Source organism: Podarcis erhardii, assembly GCF_964252035.2.
Source record: "Podarcis erhardii genome assembly, chromosome: 16".
Taxonomy (NCBI): Eukaryota; Metazoa; Chordata; class Lepidosauria; order Squamata; family Lacertidae; genus Podarcis; species Podarcis erhardii.
Window position 1 is genome coordinate 24,652,969 of NC_138514.1, and position 18,561 is coordinate 24,671,529.

Sequence of the window (18,561 nt, forward strand, 5' to 3'; positions counted from 1 at the left end):
TCTGCAGACAAAGCAGGTGTTCTCCCACTGAGCTGCAGCCCTTCTCCATCTTTGATGTCAGACCAGCTGCAAACAGAGTCCTGTTTAATGTTGTAGCAGTTTATAGTGTTTAACTTTTCCTAAATGCCAAGAGTGCTTTACAGATACCTTGGCAGTTCTTTACCATTTCACTATCAGTTTGGCCAATATAACTATTTCCATATTGGAGCAGGGAGAAAGAGGCTTGCATAAGGGCACTTAGTTAAGATCTTGGCCATTGTGATACACCAGTACCCTGGAATGTGCAAGGTAGAGTAGACAATGAAACTTCTGAGCATGTGCAGAGTAACCTTCCCTCATCACCGAATATTAAACCAGCTTCCACACTTCAGGTTAGGAGCTCAGAGAGGCTTACAAGGCTGTGACCAAGCACTTCTGTCACTTAACGGTTTCTGGAGGTGCAACATTGCTTTGCCCAACCTGACAGAATCATAGAATTGCAGAGTTGGAAGGGACCCTTCCAATGCAGGAATCTGCAGCTGTTCTATACAGGGAGCATTGCGCCTGAGGGAGCAGGTGTCGCACATGTGCCTTAGCAGGGCTGACTGCTCAGCTGGTTATCTTGCTGGTGTGCGCACATCTGTCTGTCTCCCCACCCCCACAAACATCACCACCCCCAAAGGCATCGGCTGCGTAATCCAGGTTTTCCCTGATCTCACTCCCTTTCTGTGCATCTCTTCTCCAGGTCTCCCAGCTGACACACTCCAAGGCCACAGGGACCGTTTCCTGGAGCAGTTCAAAAAGTAAGTGTGTGAATAGCTCAGTTCCTGGCTGAGAGCTGGTAACAACTCAGAATTTCACATTTATTTGTTGAGAAGATTTTAAAACCGTTAGATCAAAGAGCTCTCCAGGCGAAAATGCGAAAACCCACAAACCAATTTTATACAATTATACAATTTTATACCAATGAATATACAAATGCAATCATAGTTAAAAACACAGATAGGGCCAATAAAGCTTTGCTTCACTCTTGAGGCTGGCAGACTCCCCTCCCCCCAGACTGTCCAGAGGCCCACTCAGGATGTGTTCCTGGATTTGATTGCCTTTGCTGTTGTACTCTGCAGGCTGAAGGATCTGTTCTATCGCTCCAGCAACCTTCAGTACTTCAAGCGGCTTATTCAGATCCCACAGCTGCCTGAGGTAAGATCCTTGTGGGCCTTCAACGAATGCCACCCACAGGTTCCCATATACTAGCATTTAAGTGGAGGGGCTGCTACTGCTGTGCCTTTTGAACTCCCAAGGTGGAAGATGTGCAGGGCAGGATTGCTCCATCCTGCATCGTGTGCCTCTACTCAGTGTTGCAGTTCTCGAGTTTCCCAGCTTCACCCTTCTTTCCATCACCAGAATCCACCCAACTTCCTGCGGGCCTCGGCGCTCTCCGAGCACATCAGCCCTGTGGTTGTCATCCCAGTGGAAGCCTCATCCCCTGACAGTGAGCCCATCATGGACCTTGTGGAGATGGAAACGTCTTCTCAGAAGGTGAGTGGAGGGGCAGAGCTCCTCAAGTGAGAATCTGGTGCTGGCCCACAAGAGGAGGGGAGGGCAGCCGTGTTCTGTTTTTGGGGAATATCTCTCTATGCACCACTCCACAGGCTACTGTTCTGCAGAACATTATTTCAACTAAGCAAACTCCTCACCAGTTTCCAGCCTTGCTGTGTTCTCCTGGACGAGCCTGCTCATACAGTAAGCAGAGCCCAATGCAAAAGGACTTATTCACGTAGAGAGACCGTTGTGTGAACAAAGATGAATAAATAAAGAACCCCTTTTAGAATTTTGTATGGAAAGGAAAATGAATGAATTTGAGACATTTGGGTCTGAAGATTGGGGAAATATTGCTTAGCACAAGGAAGAACAGCTGGTTGTCATCCTCAGAGTGAAAACTTTCAATAATCTACTTGTATGTAACTGAAAGATGGAAAATCAGAAGTTCTTTTTATCTATTTTTTTCTTCTCCTATTTTTATTTCCCTCCTTTTCTCTCTCTTTTCTTCTCTTTGTGTCCTCTACTCTGGGCCACTATTGGGATTGTACACACCTGGAGGTGATGGATGGTTGGTGAGGGACCCTCTTTGAGAGACAGGAAAGAGAAGAGCTCCCAGGGTGGGAGATTGGGAGAAGAAAGGGAAGCTCCCATGTGGGAGCTGGGAGGGTCCATAAGAGTTAAGCTCTACCTTTGAGAGGGGACTTTGTGTTTTCTTTTCTCTTTCTTTTTCTGTGTGTGTCTTCATTTAGATCAGGTTTTTTATAGTATTGCATTATGAAAAAGCCTTAATAAAATGTTATGAAAAAAAGGGAAAAAAGGAACTCTCCCACAGGAGGCAATGATGGCCACCGACTTGGATGACTTTAAGAGAGAATTAGATCAATCCATGGAGGGAAGGGCTGTCAATGCATATTAGCTACAACGGCTATGCTCTGCCTCCGTGGCAGCAATGGTTCTGAATACCATTTGCTGGAAACAGCAGAAAGGGAGAGAGCATTTTTACTCTTGGGTCCTGCTTGTGAGCTTCTCATTGATCATGAGACCAGGATTCTGGACTAGATGGGCCATTGACTTGGTCCTACAGGCCTTTATTATTTTCTTATGTTAAAATATTTTCCTGGACTGCATGCTTCAGCTTGGAGACAGTGCTGGCTTTACATGTTTACGTAACTCCCCACCCCCAGCAAAAATTCCACGTATGTAAAAAAAAAAAAAAGTTGAAGGGGTCAGCTGAGATTTCTCCACAGCATGTTGAAAATATACAGGGAATCTGTTGCATTCAAATAATCATCCTGCCACCTGAACTACAACAATTCAGGAAGCGTTTTGCCACCATTCTCTTGATGGTGTCACCTGGTCCCTAGGGGGCAGAGTTGTTAAAATAAAGTAGGATCATAGCCTCCTCTTTTAAATTTGTTTTGTCCAAAGATCACAAGGTGGTTTGCAGCATAGAACACAAATGTCAACACGTAACTTAATTTTTATGTAGCAGAGACATGATAACAGTTATATAAATGCAATTTATAAGAATTGCGTAATAAAATACAGATATTCGTAAAAGCAACAGCACACAAAAATGAAGCAGAAAATCAGCAGCAGGGTATCTAAAATGCAAAAGCAGTGTCCAAACGCAGAATCTCCTCTCTAGCCAAAGGTAACTCTTAATCTCAAACCCCACAAAAAATGACAGACCCTCACAGCTCTCACCTGAGAGCTTTCCTTTCCCTTCCTCTCCCTGTCTTTCACCCTGGGAGATCTTCACTTCCCTCCTCTCTCTCGGGGTCCTTCCACTACCCACCTCCTTCATCCACCCAGAAGGAGAGCTACCAGAGGGGTAATTCCCTTTGGTGTTTCCCTGACTGCCATTGGCCCATGACTGAGTTCCCTGCAGCATACATGGCTTTTCTCTCCCCATCCTGAAACATACTCTCAGGGTGGATGTCAAGTCCAGTGCCGGCCAGTCAACACTTCCTCATGCATCAAATTGCTCCCCTCTGTTTTCTTAATAACTGTTTGTTGGCACGCCTATCATTGCTGATGAATGTCTCTATCGGAAACCACTGGGGCATCTCCAGGAGCCCCTCAGGGGTGGGGCTCGCTGGTGAAAACAGATTACAGAAACATAGCTGTTCTTTGTCTTGCTTGTGAAGGAAGAATCTTCCCTTCACAGTTTAGGGCCAACAGGGATTTATCTTTTGTTGTATTTTTTTTTAATTTTCTGTTTTACAATTTCAAATAAATACTTTACAAACTTTAAAATATCCATTGACTTCCATTCTTCTCATTCCATGGTTACATATCAAACACCCTTGCATATATTACTATAACCATTCAAATCAATTTTCCACTTTTACATCCATCAAAAATTATTTACTCTGTTGAATTTATCTTAATGCTGCCGGCGTTTTCAGCTGTACACAGTTATTTTCCATATATTCAATAAATGTTTTCCAGTATTCTTTAAACATATGTTCTTCTTGCTCTCTTATTCTATATGTTAAATCTGCAAGTTGTGTATTTTTTGTCAACTTAACGTTGCCAGTCCTCTTTAGTTGGGAGCTCACTCAATTTCCATTTGGGGGCTAACAAAACACAAGCCACAGTTGTTCCATACATAAATAACTTTCTGACACCTGGGAATTTAAATTTGGTTAATCCCCAGCAAAAAGGACTCTGTTTTTTATTTTTATTTTTTGAGGAAAGTAATTTTGAACCTTTTTTTCAATTCATTATAAATCATTTCCCAGTACCCTTTTACCTTTTTACATGTCCACCACATGTGGAATAACGTTCCCGCCACTTCTTTACACTTCCAACATTTATCTGATTCTGTCCTATAAATCTTAGACAACCTACTCAGCATCATTTTCAAATAGTTCTCTTTTAATGAATAGCATGCTGTAAATTTCAGGTCGTTTTTCCAGAGTTTCTTCCAGATGTTGAGATCTATATTGTGTCCTATATCAATTGCCCAGTGTGTCATTGAAGCTTTAACAAGCTCGTCTTTTGTTTCCCATGCTAATAGAAGATTATACATTTTAGACAGAAGTTTATTATTTTGAAAGAGCTTTTTCAAATTGTGAACTTTGGTCCAAAAATCCATTCTTTCTATGTAATTTATCATGTAACTGGTGATATTGCAACCAATCAGTAACTTGGCTCCCTAGACTTTCCATTGATTTCAGTTTGGGTCGTGTGTTGCCGTCCCCCCACTGTAAAATCCAGAAGTTCCTTGTAAGTTGCCCATTGTCTATCCATATTAAATCTCTTAATTGTAATTGCTTCAATGAGTGATAGCCATAAAGGTGTTTTTCTTTCCAGCAAATTTTTATATTTCTCCCAAACTTTATACAGATTCTTCCTAAGAATGTGGTTCATAAAACTCTTACAGATTTTAGCCTTCCCATACCAAAGACATGCATGCCAGCCAAATTCTAAATCGTGACCCTCTAAATCTAGGATGTCTGCATTGTCCATTACAATCCATTCTTTTAACTAACACAAACAAGCTGCCTCAAAGTACATTTGCAAGTCTGGCAGAGCAAAGCCTCCTCTTTCTTTTATATCTGTCATGATTTTATGTTTAATTCTTGGCTTTTCCCCCTGCCAGATGAATTTAGAAATATATTTTTCTCATTCTTTGAAGCAGCTTAAATTATTTACAGTTGGGATTGATTGGAATAAAAACAGCATCCTAGGCAATAAATTCATTTTAATGGCTGAAATTCTACCTAACAGGGAGTTTCATCACCCCCATATCTCTTTCTTAACCTCTTTCCACAATTTAATATTATTTTTAAATAGGTTAAGATTTCTTACTGTCAGCCAAATATCTAACTTTTTTACCTATTTACAAACCAGACATCCTTTCTAAAAATATATATTAAAAAATTGACTGCTCATCCATGTTTTTGACCAACATTTTGGTTTTATCTGAATTTACTTTAAAACCCACCAGTTCTCCAAACCTTTTAATTTCTTCTAATGCTTTGGGAATGCTCTCCAAAGTGTCAAGACCACATCATCAGCAAATGCCCTTGATTTTTTAAACTCTACGTCCCACCTCAATACTTTTAATTTCCCTATTTCTCCTTATATTCTGAAGCGCTCTTTCTAATGCCATAAACAACAGTGGAGACGGGGAGAGCCTTGTCTTGTTCCTTTTTCTATTGGGCATTTGTCTGAAATAATATTATTTATTAATATATTTACGGATTGATCAGTATAGATTGCTTTAATTCCTGCTAGGAAAGAGTTACCTATTTCCATTTTCTCTAAAACCTTGATCATGAACGAACATGAAATGTTATTGAAGGCTTTCTCCACCTCTAGAAAGATTAGAGCAGCCTGTTTTTCATTTCTTACTTCCAAATACTCTATTAAATTAATTACATTTCTTATATTGTCCTTCATTTATCAGCCTGGTAAAAACCCGGCTTGGTCTCTGTGGACTAACTCAGTTAGTGTCCTTTTCAGTCTATTAGCTTCTCATTGTAGGAAATTGTAGGAAATAGTTTATAATCATAGTTCAGTAATGAAAAAGGTCTGTAATTTTTAGTCTTTGTTAAGTCATTATCTTGTTTGGGGATCAAGGTAATGACTGCATCCTTCCATGATGCTGGGATTACTCCAGTCACCAAAATTCTATTCATGGTGTCCTTAAGTGGTTCTATAAGTGCATCTTGGAACTTTTTATAATAAATTGCAGTAAGTCCATCTGGCCCCTATGCTTTTCCCATCTACATTCTGTTTATAGACATTTGCAATTCCAATATCGATATGGGTGCATTCAGACTTTGCCAGTTTTACTTAGATACTCAAGATATGCTACAGTCCATTTTCTCAAAGTCCTCTTTCTCACAGCGGTACTGTATAGTGAAGTATAAAATTTGTCAAACGCTTTCCTTATCTCTTTTGAGCTAGTCAGATGATTATCCTCGTATACAATATTATTTATTGTCTTATTATTCTTTTCTTTTTTAAGTTGCCATTCTAGCAGTTTACCTGGTTTATTAGCGAATTCATTTTTTTTCTGTTTCATTAATTTAATTTTCAGCTCAATCTCTTTATTAACTGAAATAAAAATTGTGCTTGCTGGCGTTTAATCGCTTGAGATATATCTGGTTTTGCGATTAACTCCTTCTCCTTCTTCAGTAAGGCATCTGATATCTCCTGCTTCTTTTTTCTCCTTTCCCATTTATGAAAAGCACCTTGCTGAATTAAAAAACCCCTCATCGCTGCCTTGCTGACATCCCACACTACACTTAAACCTCTTTCTTCACTTAGGCTGAGGTCAAAAAATTCTTGTAGGGAGCGAAGGACCAACAGGGATTTCTTGGCTGCTGGCCGATCCACTAGGTGAGAACCTTTTAGCTCTCATGCCACTGGCTGGTGGCTCCCAGCTAAATACCTGAGCAGTGGGAGGAGCAAGCACAAGCTCAGGACACAAGCTGAAGTCTCCCAGGTGTTTCCCTTCCCTTTCGCTCCAGTCTTTTCCTTCAGCAAGCAGCCTCTGCTCTGACAATATAGGAGAGAGGAAGGTCAGAACATTGTTAAAGCTGCATCCTTTCAATATTGCAATTATTGCCGCCTTCTAAGGACCATAAGGGAGTCTAAGACCCTCCCTGCTCTTGCATGGAGCTAACAGCTTCCATCTCTTCTTCCTCTTTCAGAGTCTCTTTGACAATAAGTTTGATGACCTCTTTGGCAGTTCATTCAGCAATGATCCGTTCAACTTTAACAGCCAGAATGGGATGACCAAGGATGACAAGTGAGTGAGGTTCCTTCTCGGAATGCCCTTCCTTCCTTTGTTAGAGGCTTTCATCATCATTGCACGCTTTAATTGCATCCAAGGTACACTGTGTTTGTGTGTTAATGGCTTAGATGATCAGTCTGGGGGTTTGTTGGGTCATGGAATGCCCCCATCTCTTCTAGATTTGAGCCTGCTCCCATGGTCCTGAGTGAGGGGCTTTTTAAAATGAATGCTGTCTGTCCTCCTGACAGATTGGAAACACGACACCAACCTATCTCACCCTTTTTCCAGGGACCGGCTAATTGAGCAGCTGCACAGGGAGATCAGGGAGATCAAGGATGAGCTGAAGAACTTCAAGGCCGAGGTGAATGAAATGTCCCCATGGCTGTTGGTAACACATGAAAGGTGCCTTTCAGACTGGCACCTATCTCTGGGGCAGAGCCCAACTCTCAGGAAGGGAGGTTTGCAGGGCAAAACAGGAGAATCCCAGAAGGTGGGGTAGGACAATTGCACACACAGCCTCCACTGCTTTTAATATCAAGGCAGAAGTTGTAAAGGGTTTCACAAGTCCAAAATGCTGCATCAGCAAGACCTGGGGAAATGACGTCTCTTTTTGCAGTCACAAGAGCAACCCGGAGCCAAGCTCCATGTGGCCACCACTACCTCTTTCAGTTCCTGCCTCTCTTCTCTGTCTCTTGTTTGGGTTACCTCAAATAATGGGCAGACAAATCTGCTAAATGTCACTGGGAACAGAGGCAAAACAGCATGCTGGCCTTCCCCAACCTGGTGCCCTCCAGATGTTTTGGACTACAACTCACATCAGCTCCTGGAGGGCAGCAGGTTGCAGGGAGTGTCCATCCATCAGCAAGTGTTTGGGGGGGAGCGATCAACAGTCAGGATGGTCCAGGCTACTGGACTGTGAAGACAGCACTTGCAGCTCACTGCCCAAGACCAAGAAACAGATGTGTTGTTGGGGGTTGTAGCCATTTAACATTGTAAACACACACATGTGTGTACACACGCACCTCAGCTTATCACAATTATAGGGGAGGCATTTTCTGAATGTGGAGGTGTCCCAAACTCAGGGATGCCCCTTCTGTCTGATGTGCAGTCCTTGTTTAATTTGTTTTGGGGGTGCTCTGTGACCTGCTTCACTTGGCCTCCCCAGCCAAGACTGTGTACCCACTCCTGACCCCCCACAAATCTTGTCAGTGGGTCCCCTAATCCCCTCCCCTCTCCATTGTGGGCCCTGCAGAGCCACCGCCTGGTGCAGCAACTGAAGGGGCGCATCAACGAGCTGGAGGCGGAGCTGGCAGAGCAGCAGCACCTGAAGCAGCAGGCCCTGGACGAGAGCGACTTCCTGCGCACAGAGCTGGACGAGTTGAAAAAGCGGCACGAGGACACGGAGAAAGCCCAGCGCAGCCTCACTGAGATAGAGAGTGAGCGGGCAGAGGGCTGAATGGCAGCCCCAGCACCAAGTCTCCCATTTGGGGCAGTGGGGGCTGGTACACCGGGGCATAGCCCTCCCGCTGAAAATGTCAAGCAGTTTTTTTATTTTAAAAAATCCTGAAAATCTCAAAACCACACACTTTTTCCTTTCCCACACACATGCTGAACTTAAAGAGACGTTTATGTCAGTCTCCTATTCTCTGGTCAGTCAGCAATCAGCCAATCCTGACCCAAAAGTTTAACTATGGCAACAAAAAGTCACTCCTGTGTGTCTCTTAAGTCAGAGGTTTTCAACCTTTTTGAGTCCTTCTCCCTTGACCAGCTTTATTCTTTCTGCAGCACCCCTGTGGGGCTCAGGAGCCCAGTTATGTCACCCCTTGCCTGCAAAACTGGCAGCCTCTCACCCTTTTTCGAACACCTTCCCTTGGAGAGTGTTCCCTCAGCCGCCTCTCCCCTCTCATTGGAAGTCTTCTGGGCAGCCACTGGTCTCTGAGCTGCACCCCCCTCGCCTCCAAAGAGAGGTGCCTCCTCACACTGCCCCACAGGGGCCTGTGACTTGTCTGTCCACTCCCAACAACAAGGGCTGGTGGACTGGCTGGGCTCCCTTGTCTGCTTGCTTGCTTACTCTGAGGCCGCCTCATCTCCTGGCAACCAGCACCCCCTGGCCAGCCCCAGAGGCACCATTCTGGATGGCCAGAAAGTCAACCCTAGTAGGAAAGCGCTCACTCCATTTGTTGCTATGAGGCCTGTCCAGCACAGTCACTATAGCAGATATGGAAGGATTGCTTCAAAAACAGCCCTGCAAGCCTAGAGGAACCATACATTCTTTCTGAGCATGTTCAGAGTTATTTTCCTGAAGGCCAAAGGACCAACAGGGAGTGTTTCCTGCTTTAAGGAGCTTTTTTTTTCTTTCCTTTTTTGGATTTGTATTGTTTCCTTATTTCCTAAATAAGTTCTGTACAAGTCCTATTGTCATAAAAACAGCAAGAATTGCAGCCCTACCAAGTCAAAATGTTACCAGCTGCCACTGGGCAGATGGGTGGCAACTTGATTGTCCGTTTGCTTTGCTTCGGATCCTGAAGACTCAGGGTGGATAGCAACTTGCAAGCGCAAACACATGGTTGATTAAAATGAGCAAGAATTAACACACCACAAGTCAATTAAAACTATGTCTTCATAACAGCCGTGAAAGAATATGTCGGTACATTTAGCCTACCTAACCTGGGTTCCAGTTTCTGTCTGTAACAGTTCAAAACTTGTATGAAAATCAAGTGGGCTAATAACATAAGCAATTGATCCCTTCCTGAAAAAATACATGGCTAATTCACCCTAGCCACCAAGTCACCACCCTTGTCTGTTTCTGCTACAGGGAAAGCACAAGCTACAGAGCAGCGATACACAAAGCTGAAGGAAAAGTACAGCGAGCTGGTGCAGAACCACGCAGACCTCCTGCGCAAGGTAACCCTGCATTGTTCTTCCTTCACTTCTCGGTACTAGAGAGTTGGGGGGTGTCACTTCCTCTGACTTCATGCAACAAGATGGGATTGCATCTGCTGAAGCACCCTAACGATGGCCCTGTTAAGCCAGTTAAGATTCAGTAGCTATGAACCACTGCCTTCCTTTTGTTAGGATTTCCACACCCTTTCTGGGTCAGCTATCTATGCATTTGCTTAGATTTCCACTTACAGCTTTTATCATTTCTCTTCAGCACTACCTAGGAAACCAGTAGCTAGGGAGAGAGAGAGAGAGCACTTTGGTATGTTTCTGCGTTGCACTGAGCAAAATTCACAGTTTTACCTGGAATTAGAAAGGAATTTGATGAATCTCTCAAAAGTCAGTCAGTGGCTGAGGAGCCAGGTCAGTAGCAGAGCCCTCTCAGTAAAGATGGAGACTGTGCCCGGGGGGGATTTGCTGCAGTGTGCTTCCGCTGCATGACTTGGAGGGAGGGGGCAAGGAAAATTCACTGGTGCCACTGAAGATGGGAGGAGGGACAGTTACTCCCATGAGCCCAAGTGGCTGAACCCACATCCTTCTCTTCCTTTGCCTCCCTCTTCCTGTTCCATAGAATGCTGAGGTGACCAAGCAGGTGACGGTGGCCAGGCAGGTCCAAGGTGACGTGGAGAGGGATAAGAAAGAGCTGGAGGACTCCTTCCAGCGGCTGAGTGAGCAGGCCCAGCGAAAGGTGAGCAGGGGGGCAGAGGGGGGAGCTTCAGCTGAGGGAGAAGAGAAAGGGGGTTCAGAATGTCTGTTGGAGAAACCTGACAAAAAAGGGCACCAACATTCTTCTTTTCTTTCCGCAGACTCAGGAGCAGGTGGAAGTCTTGGAAGCATTGAGGAGGGAGCTCATTGTCAGTAAACAGGAACTCCAGACCCTCCGAAGCACTATTGAGTCCAGCGCACAGGTGAGACTCTCCAGCCTGGCCGCTTCCTCAGAGGCCCCGGTGGAAGTTGTGTGTATGTGTATACACACACACACACAACAAGTCTTCTGTATGACTTCTCCTCGCTTTGCCATAATGGCACAAGGAACACCAGCTCTTGGGGCTGCAGCCACCACAAGCAACAGAAGTGGAAGCAGAAAGGGTGGTTGGGAGGAGGAGGGGAGCAAGAGGCTGGGTTGGCCCAGTTGTGGGTGGAAGGCAGGACTGATACATCCCCTGGGTGCCCTGGGGCCGGAGAAGGTTCCTGCAGGATTGGTGCAGTTTGGACGAAGTTGAGAAGCCCTCACCTTTCCTTTTTCTTCTTCTTTTTCTTCTTCTTTTTTTTCTACCTGCTGGCTAGTCCGAAGCAGCACACAGCACTCAGCTGGCCAGCCTGCAGCTGGAGACAGCCACCCTCAATGAGACTGTGGCCCAGCGTGACCAGCAGCTGACTGATTTGCAGGCCGAAGTGCAGCAGCTGAAGGCCACTCTGCAGAGAGAGAAGGAGGACAGCGGCAAAGCAGTAGAGGAGCTACGGAGCTCTCTGGAGGAAAGGGTAAGAGGTGGATTGGAGGTGAGATGGTGGTGATTAGCCAGGAACAGCCCAAGAGACTCTTTGTGTGGTAGGGGTTCATGGAGGGCAACCCCAGGCTCTGCTCCATGAGTAGACCAAGAGCGGAAGTCTAGCCTCTCTTCCTCTGCCCTCAGGAGAGCAACACACAGGCCCTCCAGCAGCAGCTCCTGGACAAGCAGTTTGCCCTCCTGCAGTGCGCCACGAGGGAAGCTGAGCAGATGGTGCAGGATGCCCTGAACCGAATCGAGGACCCCACACATGTCAGCTGCACGAGCTCCGCAGGTCAGCCAAGCAGGCCTGGGGCCCCTCACCCCCCTTCCTTCAGCAGAGATTTCCGTGGTCAGAGCCCGCTTGCAACCAAAGCTTGCTTCTGTCCCTCATGCTTCCAGGGGACACCTTAGACTTGCTCAGCAACTTGCAACTGTGGGCAGTTCCTGCTGAAGTTGGAGAAGCCATGGCTTCAGTTACCAGAGACAGAATAATTCCTAGTCACTCTGCACCTCCCTTCAATCAATCAGTCATTAAACTATGGAACTCCCTCCTACGGGAGGCAGTGATGGCCACCAGTTTAGAGTACAGTGATGCCCCGCAAGACGAACGCCTCGCAAGACGAAAAACCCGCTAGACGAAAGGGTTTTCCGTTTTTCGAGGCGCTTCGCAAAACGAATTTCCCTATGGGCTTCCTTCGCAAGACGAAAACCCATAGGGAAATCTCCGGGACAGCGGGGAAGCGCAGCGCGTCTTCCCCTCTGTCCTCGGACCTCCTCCGAAGGCTGGCAGTTGGGCGGAGAGACCTTCTCCCCGCGCCAGCCTTCGGAAGGCTGCTCCGAAGGCTGGCGGCGGGAGGAGGACTCTCCGCCCCACCGCCAGCCTTCGGAAGGCTGTCCTGAAGACTTGCGGTGGGAGGAGGGTTTTCCTTCCCACCGCCAACATTCGGAAGGCTGTTCTGAATGTTGGCGGTGGGGAGGAAAAACCCTCCTCCTACCGCAAGCCCCGGGAACAGAAGAGAAGCGCTGCGCACCTTCCCCTCTGTTCCCGTACCTGTCCTGAAGGCTTGCGGTGGGGAGAAAAGCCCTTCTCCGCACCGCCAGCCTGGCAAGCGGTCTCCATAGGAACGCATTAATTGATTTTCAATGCATTCCTATGGGAAACCGTGCTTCACAAGACGAAAAACTCGTTACACGAAAATACTTGCGGAACGAATTAATTTCGTCTTGCGAGGCACCACTGTACTTTAAAAGATGATTAGACAAATTCAAGGAGGAGGAGAGGGCCATTGATGGCTATTAGGCATGATGGCTATGATCTGCCTGCCCAGTTGGAGGCAGTTATTCTTCTGAATTCCAGGTGCTGGAAACCACAAGAGTGGTTGCTTTTGTGCTCAAATCCTGCTTGTGAGTTTCCCAATAGAAGCATCTTGTTGGCCACTGTGAGAACAGGATGCTGGACTAGATGGGCCCACTTTGGTCTTACCCAGCAGACTCTTCTTAAGTTCTTTATTTCTTTTTTTTTGGGGGGGGATAATAATTTAAAGGCAGGTTATAAACTAAAATGAATTCTGAAAAGGAGAAGCCCAGGCCAAGGAGGAAGTCAAGACAACCCTCATTGCTGGGTTGTACATAATCAGCTTTTAAGGCCTTCTTCCAGTTGCACTTCCTAATAGAGTTGTACTCAATGCTTCCTTTATTCTGTGTGCTGTGTAGATTACCTTCTATCCAGGACCTCCGCGGCATCCGAGTGTGTAGAGCGGCTGCAGGAAGCATGCACCCAGTACCTCTCCAACCAGTCAGGTAAGAAACTTGGAGCCGTTTCCAGCTGCCCAGGCAACAGGCCCCATGTAGGACAAGCAGCATGGAAGTGGGACACCCTGAGAGCCACCCCCCTCATGTCAGCAGCTGCACCCATTTGTCCGTGGCATTTTCTTTTCCACTCTGCTTTGGAAAAGTAAAAGGTGGGCATTGTGGCAGAAGCACTTGGCGGTATTTCTCTTAGAAGATCTCAATGAGCCTGGGAGGATCACCTGTGCTTGGTCTCATGTGTTCTCTTCTCCCTTCCTAGATGTGAGCAGCTTGTTGTCACAGGTGGCTCTCTTTGGCCACCTGGTTGGCGACACCATCGTCCAGGCAAGCGCCACTTCACACATGGCCCCCATGGAGGCTGCAGACAGTGAGTACCTGCCTCTGGCCAGGAAAAGGGTAGGACAGAAACAGGTGCCTTCCTAGGTCATGCAGGGCCTGAGTGGAGCCTTTTCCCTTTGCATGTTTCCAGTGCTGTTGGAAGCCTGCAGGCAGTGTGGCAGTGAGGCCTTGTGCTACTTGGGCACCCTGAAGGACAAAGCCTCTTTGGAGAGTGCCAACTGCGCAGCCGTCAGGAACTGTCTTGGGCGGATCACTGCCATTGGAGAGGTGAGTTGCTGTATGGTTTGGGGAAGGCAAAAGGTTTGTTGGTTTGTTTGTTGCATTTGTAATCCCACCTTTTTGTCAAGGTGTGGTTCTCTCCCTTATCCTCACAACAACCTGTGAGTTGGGTTAGGCTGGGAGACTGACTTACCCCCAACATCACCCATTGAGCTTTATGGCCAAGCAGGGATTTGAACCCTGGTCTCCCAGGTTCTAGCCCCAATACTCTTAAGCACTACAGCACATTGGCTGCCATTGGTTGGGGTTGCAAGCCCAGAGTGGATCTCCGCCAAGGAACCTTTTCCTGCATTGCATGGGGTTGAACTAGTTGACAGGATAGTGGTGGGGAACCTCTACCCCACAGGCCTCAGTAGGCCTGTCAGACCTCCTCATTTGTCCAGGCCAAGCCACACCCACCTGCCCACATTGTGCAGGGCAGGGAAAGATGCTGCTGGCCTCAAAAGGGGATTGCAGGGATCAACTGACCATCCACGCAGGCAAAAGCAGTTCATGTGATGCCACTGGTACCAGGCGACAGAATGCAGTTGACAGAGACAAATGGAAGGATCCTGTTCCCTACACCTAGTGAGCTCCTCTGAAGATGAAGTTGATATGAGGCAGTGGGGGATACAAGAGAAGGCAGCAACTTTGTAGGTCACCCTCTGCTCTGTTGCAGGACCTGTGCCCCAAGGGCCTGGACATCAAGCAGGAGGAACTCGGGGATTTGGTGGACAAGGAGATGGCAGCCACAGCAGCAGCAATTGAGATGGCAGCTTCCAGAATTGAGGTGAGATGAGAGAGAGAGGAGGATCGGCTTCCTGTTTGCCCAGTGGGGTTCCTTCAAAAAGAAGGAGGAATAATATTTTCTTTTTCAGGGCAGGGGATTAGATTTCAGTTCCAGTTCCGTGCCATGCTAGGGGTGGCTGGTTCTCAGCTTTGCTGTATAAGTGACAGTGGGCTAACGCTGTTCATCCTGTAGCTCTGACACCCACCCCACTCTCTCTCCACCACCCTTGTCAACACAGGAGATGCTGAGCAAGTCACGGGCGGGAGACACTGGAGCCAAACTTGAGGTCAACGAGAGGTTGGTATGGAAGCCTGGCACCAGCTGCCTTTCCCTCCTCGCTGCCTGGATTTTTTTCTGGGCACCATTGGCACACCTCTTCCTCCCCACCCCACTCCAACACACTGTTTTCAGGACAGCATGCTTTAGAGCAGCCGTGGCCAAGCTGGCACCTTCCAGCTGTTTTGGACTACAACTCCCATCAGCCCCAGCCACTACAGCTGCCTGGTGGCACCAGGTTGGCGAAGGCTCTCTGTCCTCAAAAGAAAGGGTTAGTCTGCTATCATCTCGGAGCCAGAGAAGGTCCCTGCTCATTCCTTGACTTCTGTGCTTCCTCTACCTGGCAAGTGGCTTTTGCTCAACAATGTGGGGAGGGGGCCTCTGGGACTTTTACAGTGGAGCCCATATGCTTTGGATGTAAGCAGACACTGCACAGACAACCCTTTGTGATTTGCAGGATTCTGGGCTCCTGCACAGGCTTAATGCAGGCCATCCAGGTTCTGGTCAAGGCTTCCAAGGACCTCCAGCGGGAGATTGTGGAGAGTGGAAGGGTGAGTCAGCAGTGCCAGCCTTGCAAGCTGGGAATGTGGGCTTCTCACTCAGCGTGCCTTCTTGCTCCCGCTGTGCCTCAGATGCTGTCAGTCTGTGGTGTTGTTTACATAAAACAGACTCCTCTCCTTGATTAAAGGTGGGGCAGGAAAGTGCCGTTGTTCCAGTGTGCTCCTGAGTTGTTGAAGGGGTGTGTTGTGCTCATGCTAATAGCACTCCAATCCCTTGGGCAGCTGGGTGAAGGAAGATAAAATGAGATGGCTTTCTGGGACCTAGCTGCAGCCTCTCGCTGTCTTACGTGCCTCTCTTCCAAGTGTTATAGGGGCCTAGGAGACAGATGGATTTTTAGCTCTTAAATAGGATGCTGGAATGGTGGGTGATAGGGGACCCCCACAGGGGTTCTGTTTTCTCATTGCTATCAATGTATGTGGAGTTAACAAAGGAGTATGAGAATTGGCCCACATGAACACAATTCATACTGCCGGGCGAGTTAAACTAATTTGCTTTATTTAGAGTACTGTGTTGTAATTATTAGATCAAGCCTCTCAAAGCAGTATACATAAAATTTTGAAAAAAACAGTCTTTCAAAGGTGCAATGCTGGATAAATAGGGTGGCATAGCAAAAAAAACAGAACTACAACTCAGATGGGACAGGTGTGGCAAGTGGAGCATAGCTGGGCATCCCATGGTCACTCTTACAAGAGGGTACATGCAGCTCCCACTTTGCCAATGAAACAGGGTGCAGGTCCAGATGCTACATCACTTGGTAACTCGTTAGAAGGAGAGTTCATAACTCACATATATTCTTGTCTGTTCATTCTGAGAGAATGTTTGTGTCCAGAGTTCCCTTTGGGATTAAGATACCCTTTGCAGAGCTTTTTACCTAACCTCAGAACATAGGCAAGAGAGAAAGAGGGGAGAGAAGAGTAAAACAGAAAGCGGGTTGTTTGTTCTCCAGTGAACACCACCAGGTTCTGGAATATCTAACGGTGGTCTGTGAGGTGGCTCTTACCTCTCTGCGCACCCCAGGAAAGGCTGTGGCTTAGTGGTGGAGCACCTGATTTGCATGCACAAGATCCTGAGTTCACATGCAGAGCTGGGAAAAACTCCCTGCATGGAAGCCCTGGCTAGCTGAAGGCTGGTAAGGGAAGGCAATACTGAGCAAGGTGCACCAAGGGTTAACCTGGTATAAGGCAGCTGCCACTCCCCTGTCAGGCTGAAGCTCACAGCCATGGAAGCTAGAAGGCTGCGAATGGAGTGCGTTACGCTGACCTCTGTGGCCTTGTGGCGGGTGCAGAACTTCTGGTGGCAATTGAGAGAGACAGAATGAACAGCTATTCTTGGCAATGCTTAGATCTCACTCCTCTTCTCGTCTAGGGAGCAGCATCCCCCAAGGAGTTTTACGCCAGAAATTCCCGCTGGACGGAGGGGCTGATTTCTGCCTCCAAGGCTGTCGGCTGGGGAGCAACTGTGCTGGTGTAAGTGTTTGGGGGAGAAAAGGCAGCAGAGAAACCTGGGGTTACTTCATAGCCTACTGTTGGCCTGCGAGCTAGGCAGTGCTGCGACGAGGGGCTGCAGCTTGTAGCCCTGGAGTGTGAGGTGTAGCACTCTAACATCATGATCATGAATGAATGAATGAATTTATTAATATGGTCACAGACCAGCATCAACACACACAATATCACAGATCATTAAAAATATCAGAAATACAAGGGACAATATGAATATAACAAGGCTCTAAATATAAAAATTAAAATTAATTGTTAGCGTGTCCCCAGTAACTAACATTTAGGGGTTTGAACATTATGGGATACCACTTGCTTCCTGCGGTTGACTGCAGACGCACAGAATTTAGCTACATTTAATGTAGTCTTGGGATTCTTGTTCTCGCTTCTCGGCCTTTTGGCTAAGATCAAGTGTAGTGTGTGTGCACTCTAACATCCCTTTCGCATCTTTCCCCAGAGATGCTGCTGACCTCGTGGTTCAAGGCAAGGGGAAGTTTGAGGAGCTCATGGTCTGCTCGCATGAAATTGCAGCAAGCACAGCCCAACTAGTTGCTGCTTCAAAGGTAGGGACTGCCTCGTGATACCTCCTTAGAACCATAGAATTGGAAGAGGTCCAAAGGGTCATCTAGCCCAACCCCCTGCTGCAGGAATGTTGAGCTGAGTGCCTGAGCAAGTGGCCAACAGCCAGTCATACAAGGAATGAATAAGCTTAATAGGCTTTCCTGGGCAGTCAGGATGCCAACAGCCGTTTGACTGGCAGTGTCCTGCTCCATTTGCCACCAGCACTTTCTCATCTGCTGTCAGTGGCAAAGCAACTGAGCCAGTAGGACCCATTTGTGGCCTGGTGATGTTTCCTCACCAAAATGATCCATGGCTTCCTTCCAGCTTAAGTACAGCTGCAGCTGGAACCCCATCACAAATCAGTTGTTAAAGCTTCCCACTTTGGGTGCTTCTCCTGCATGGACAATCATCCAAAGGCTTTTCTGGAAAAGCCAGTTTAATGTCTCAGGATCCCACTCCATAAGAGTTTCTAAAAGTTTGATCTGTGAAGTGGAGAGAAGAAAGTAATAGGGGGCTTTGGGTGGGCAAGAGTGCATTGCATGAGTGTTTTGCTCCTGGGGATATAGTCTAGGACCACCCGTGGTGCCTGGTGTTTGAGCTTTTCTTCTAGGATGGCATTAGAGTGGCACTGGGGGCCTTTGCTTGCTCTCTTCCCAACCAGCAGGGGATCTGCCCTTTCCTTTTTGTAACATCTGGAGCTCCTCTGGAGCAGCACATTGCAGTCGTTTTTTTTGTCCACCACATGTGGCACGTAGAATCCTTTTCTCC

The 18,561-nt window shown here is 47.0% G+C and overlaps 1 protein-coding gene across 4 annotated transcripts in view; it reads left to right on the top strand.

The window, feature by feature from the left end:
* HIP1 (huntingtin interacting protein 1) overlaps window positions 1-18,561 on the top strand; it is a 70,037-nt gene that overhangs the window by 47,147 nt on the left and 4,329 nt on the right. For all 4 annotated transcript variants that reach the window (XM_081843076.1, XM_081843073.1, XM_081843074.1 and 1 more), the window contains exons 9-27: window positions 725-782; window positions 1,104-1,179; window positions 1,384-1,518; window positions 7,194-7,291; window positions 7,565-7,637; window positions 8,529-8,712; window positions 10,092-10,180; window positions 10,788-10,904; window positions 11,023-11,124; window positions 11,504-11,698; window positions 11,851-11,998; window positions 13,420-13,506; window positions 13,775-13,882; window positions 13,985-14,121; window positions 14,792-14,902; window positions 15,141-15,199; window positions 15,636-15,729; window positions 17,105-17,205; window positions 17,690-17,795. In XM_081843076.1, coding sequence (XP_081699202.1) covers window positions 725-782; window positions 1,104-1,179; window positions 1,384-1,518; window positions 7,194-7,291; window positions 7,565-7,637; window positions 8,529-8,712; window positions 10,092-10,180; window positions 10,788-10,904; window positions 11,023-11,124; window positions 11,504-11,698; window positions 11,851-11,998; window positions 13,420-13,506; window positions 13,775-13,882; window positions 13,985-14,121; window positions 14,792-14,902; window positions 15,141-15,199; window positions 15,636-15,729; window positions 17,105-17,205; window positions 17,690-17,795 — 2,078 coding nt within the window. The remainder of the gene's footprint in view (window positions 1-724; window positions 783-1,103; window positions 1,180-1,383; window positions 1,519-7,193; window positions 7,292-7,564; window positions 7,638-8,528; window positions 8,713-10,091; window positions 10,181-10,787; window positions 10,905-11,022; window positions 11,125-11,503; window positions 11,699-11,850; window positions 11,999-13,419; window positions 13,507-13,774; window positions 13,883-13,984; window positions 14,122-14,791; window positions 14,903-15,140; window positions 15,200-15,635; window positions 15,730-17,104; window positions 17,206-17,689; window positions 17,796-18,561) is intronic.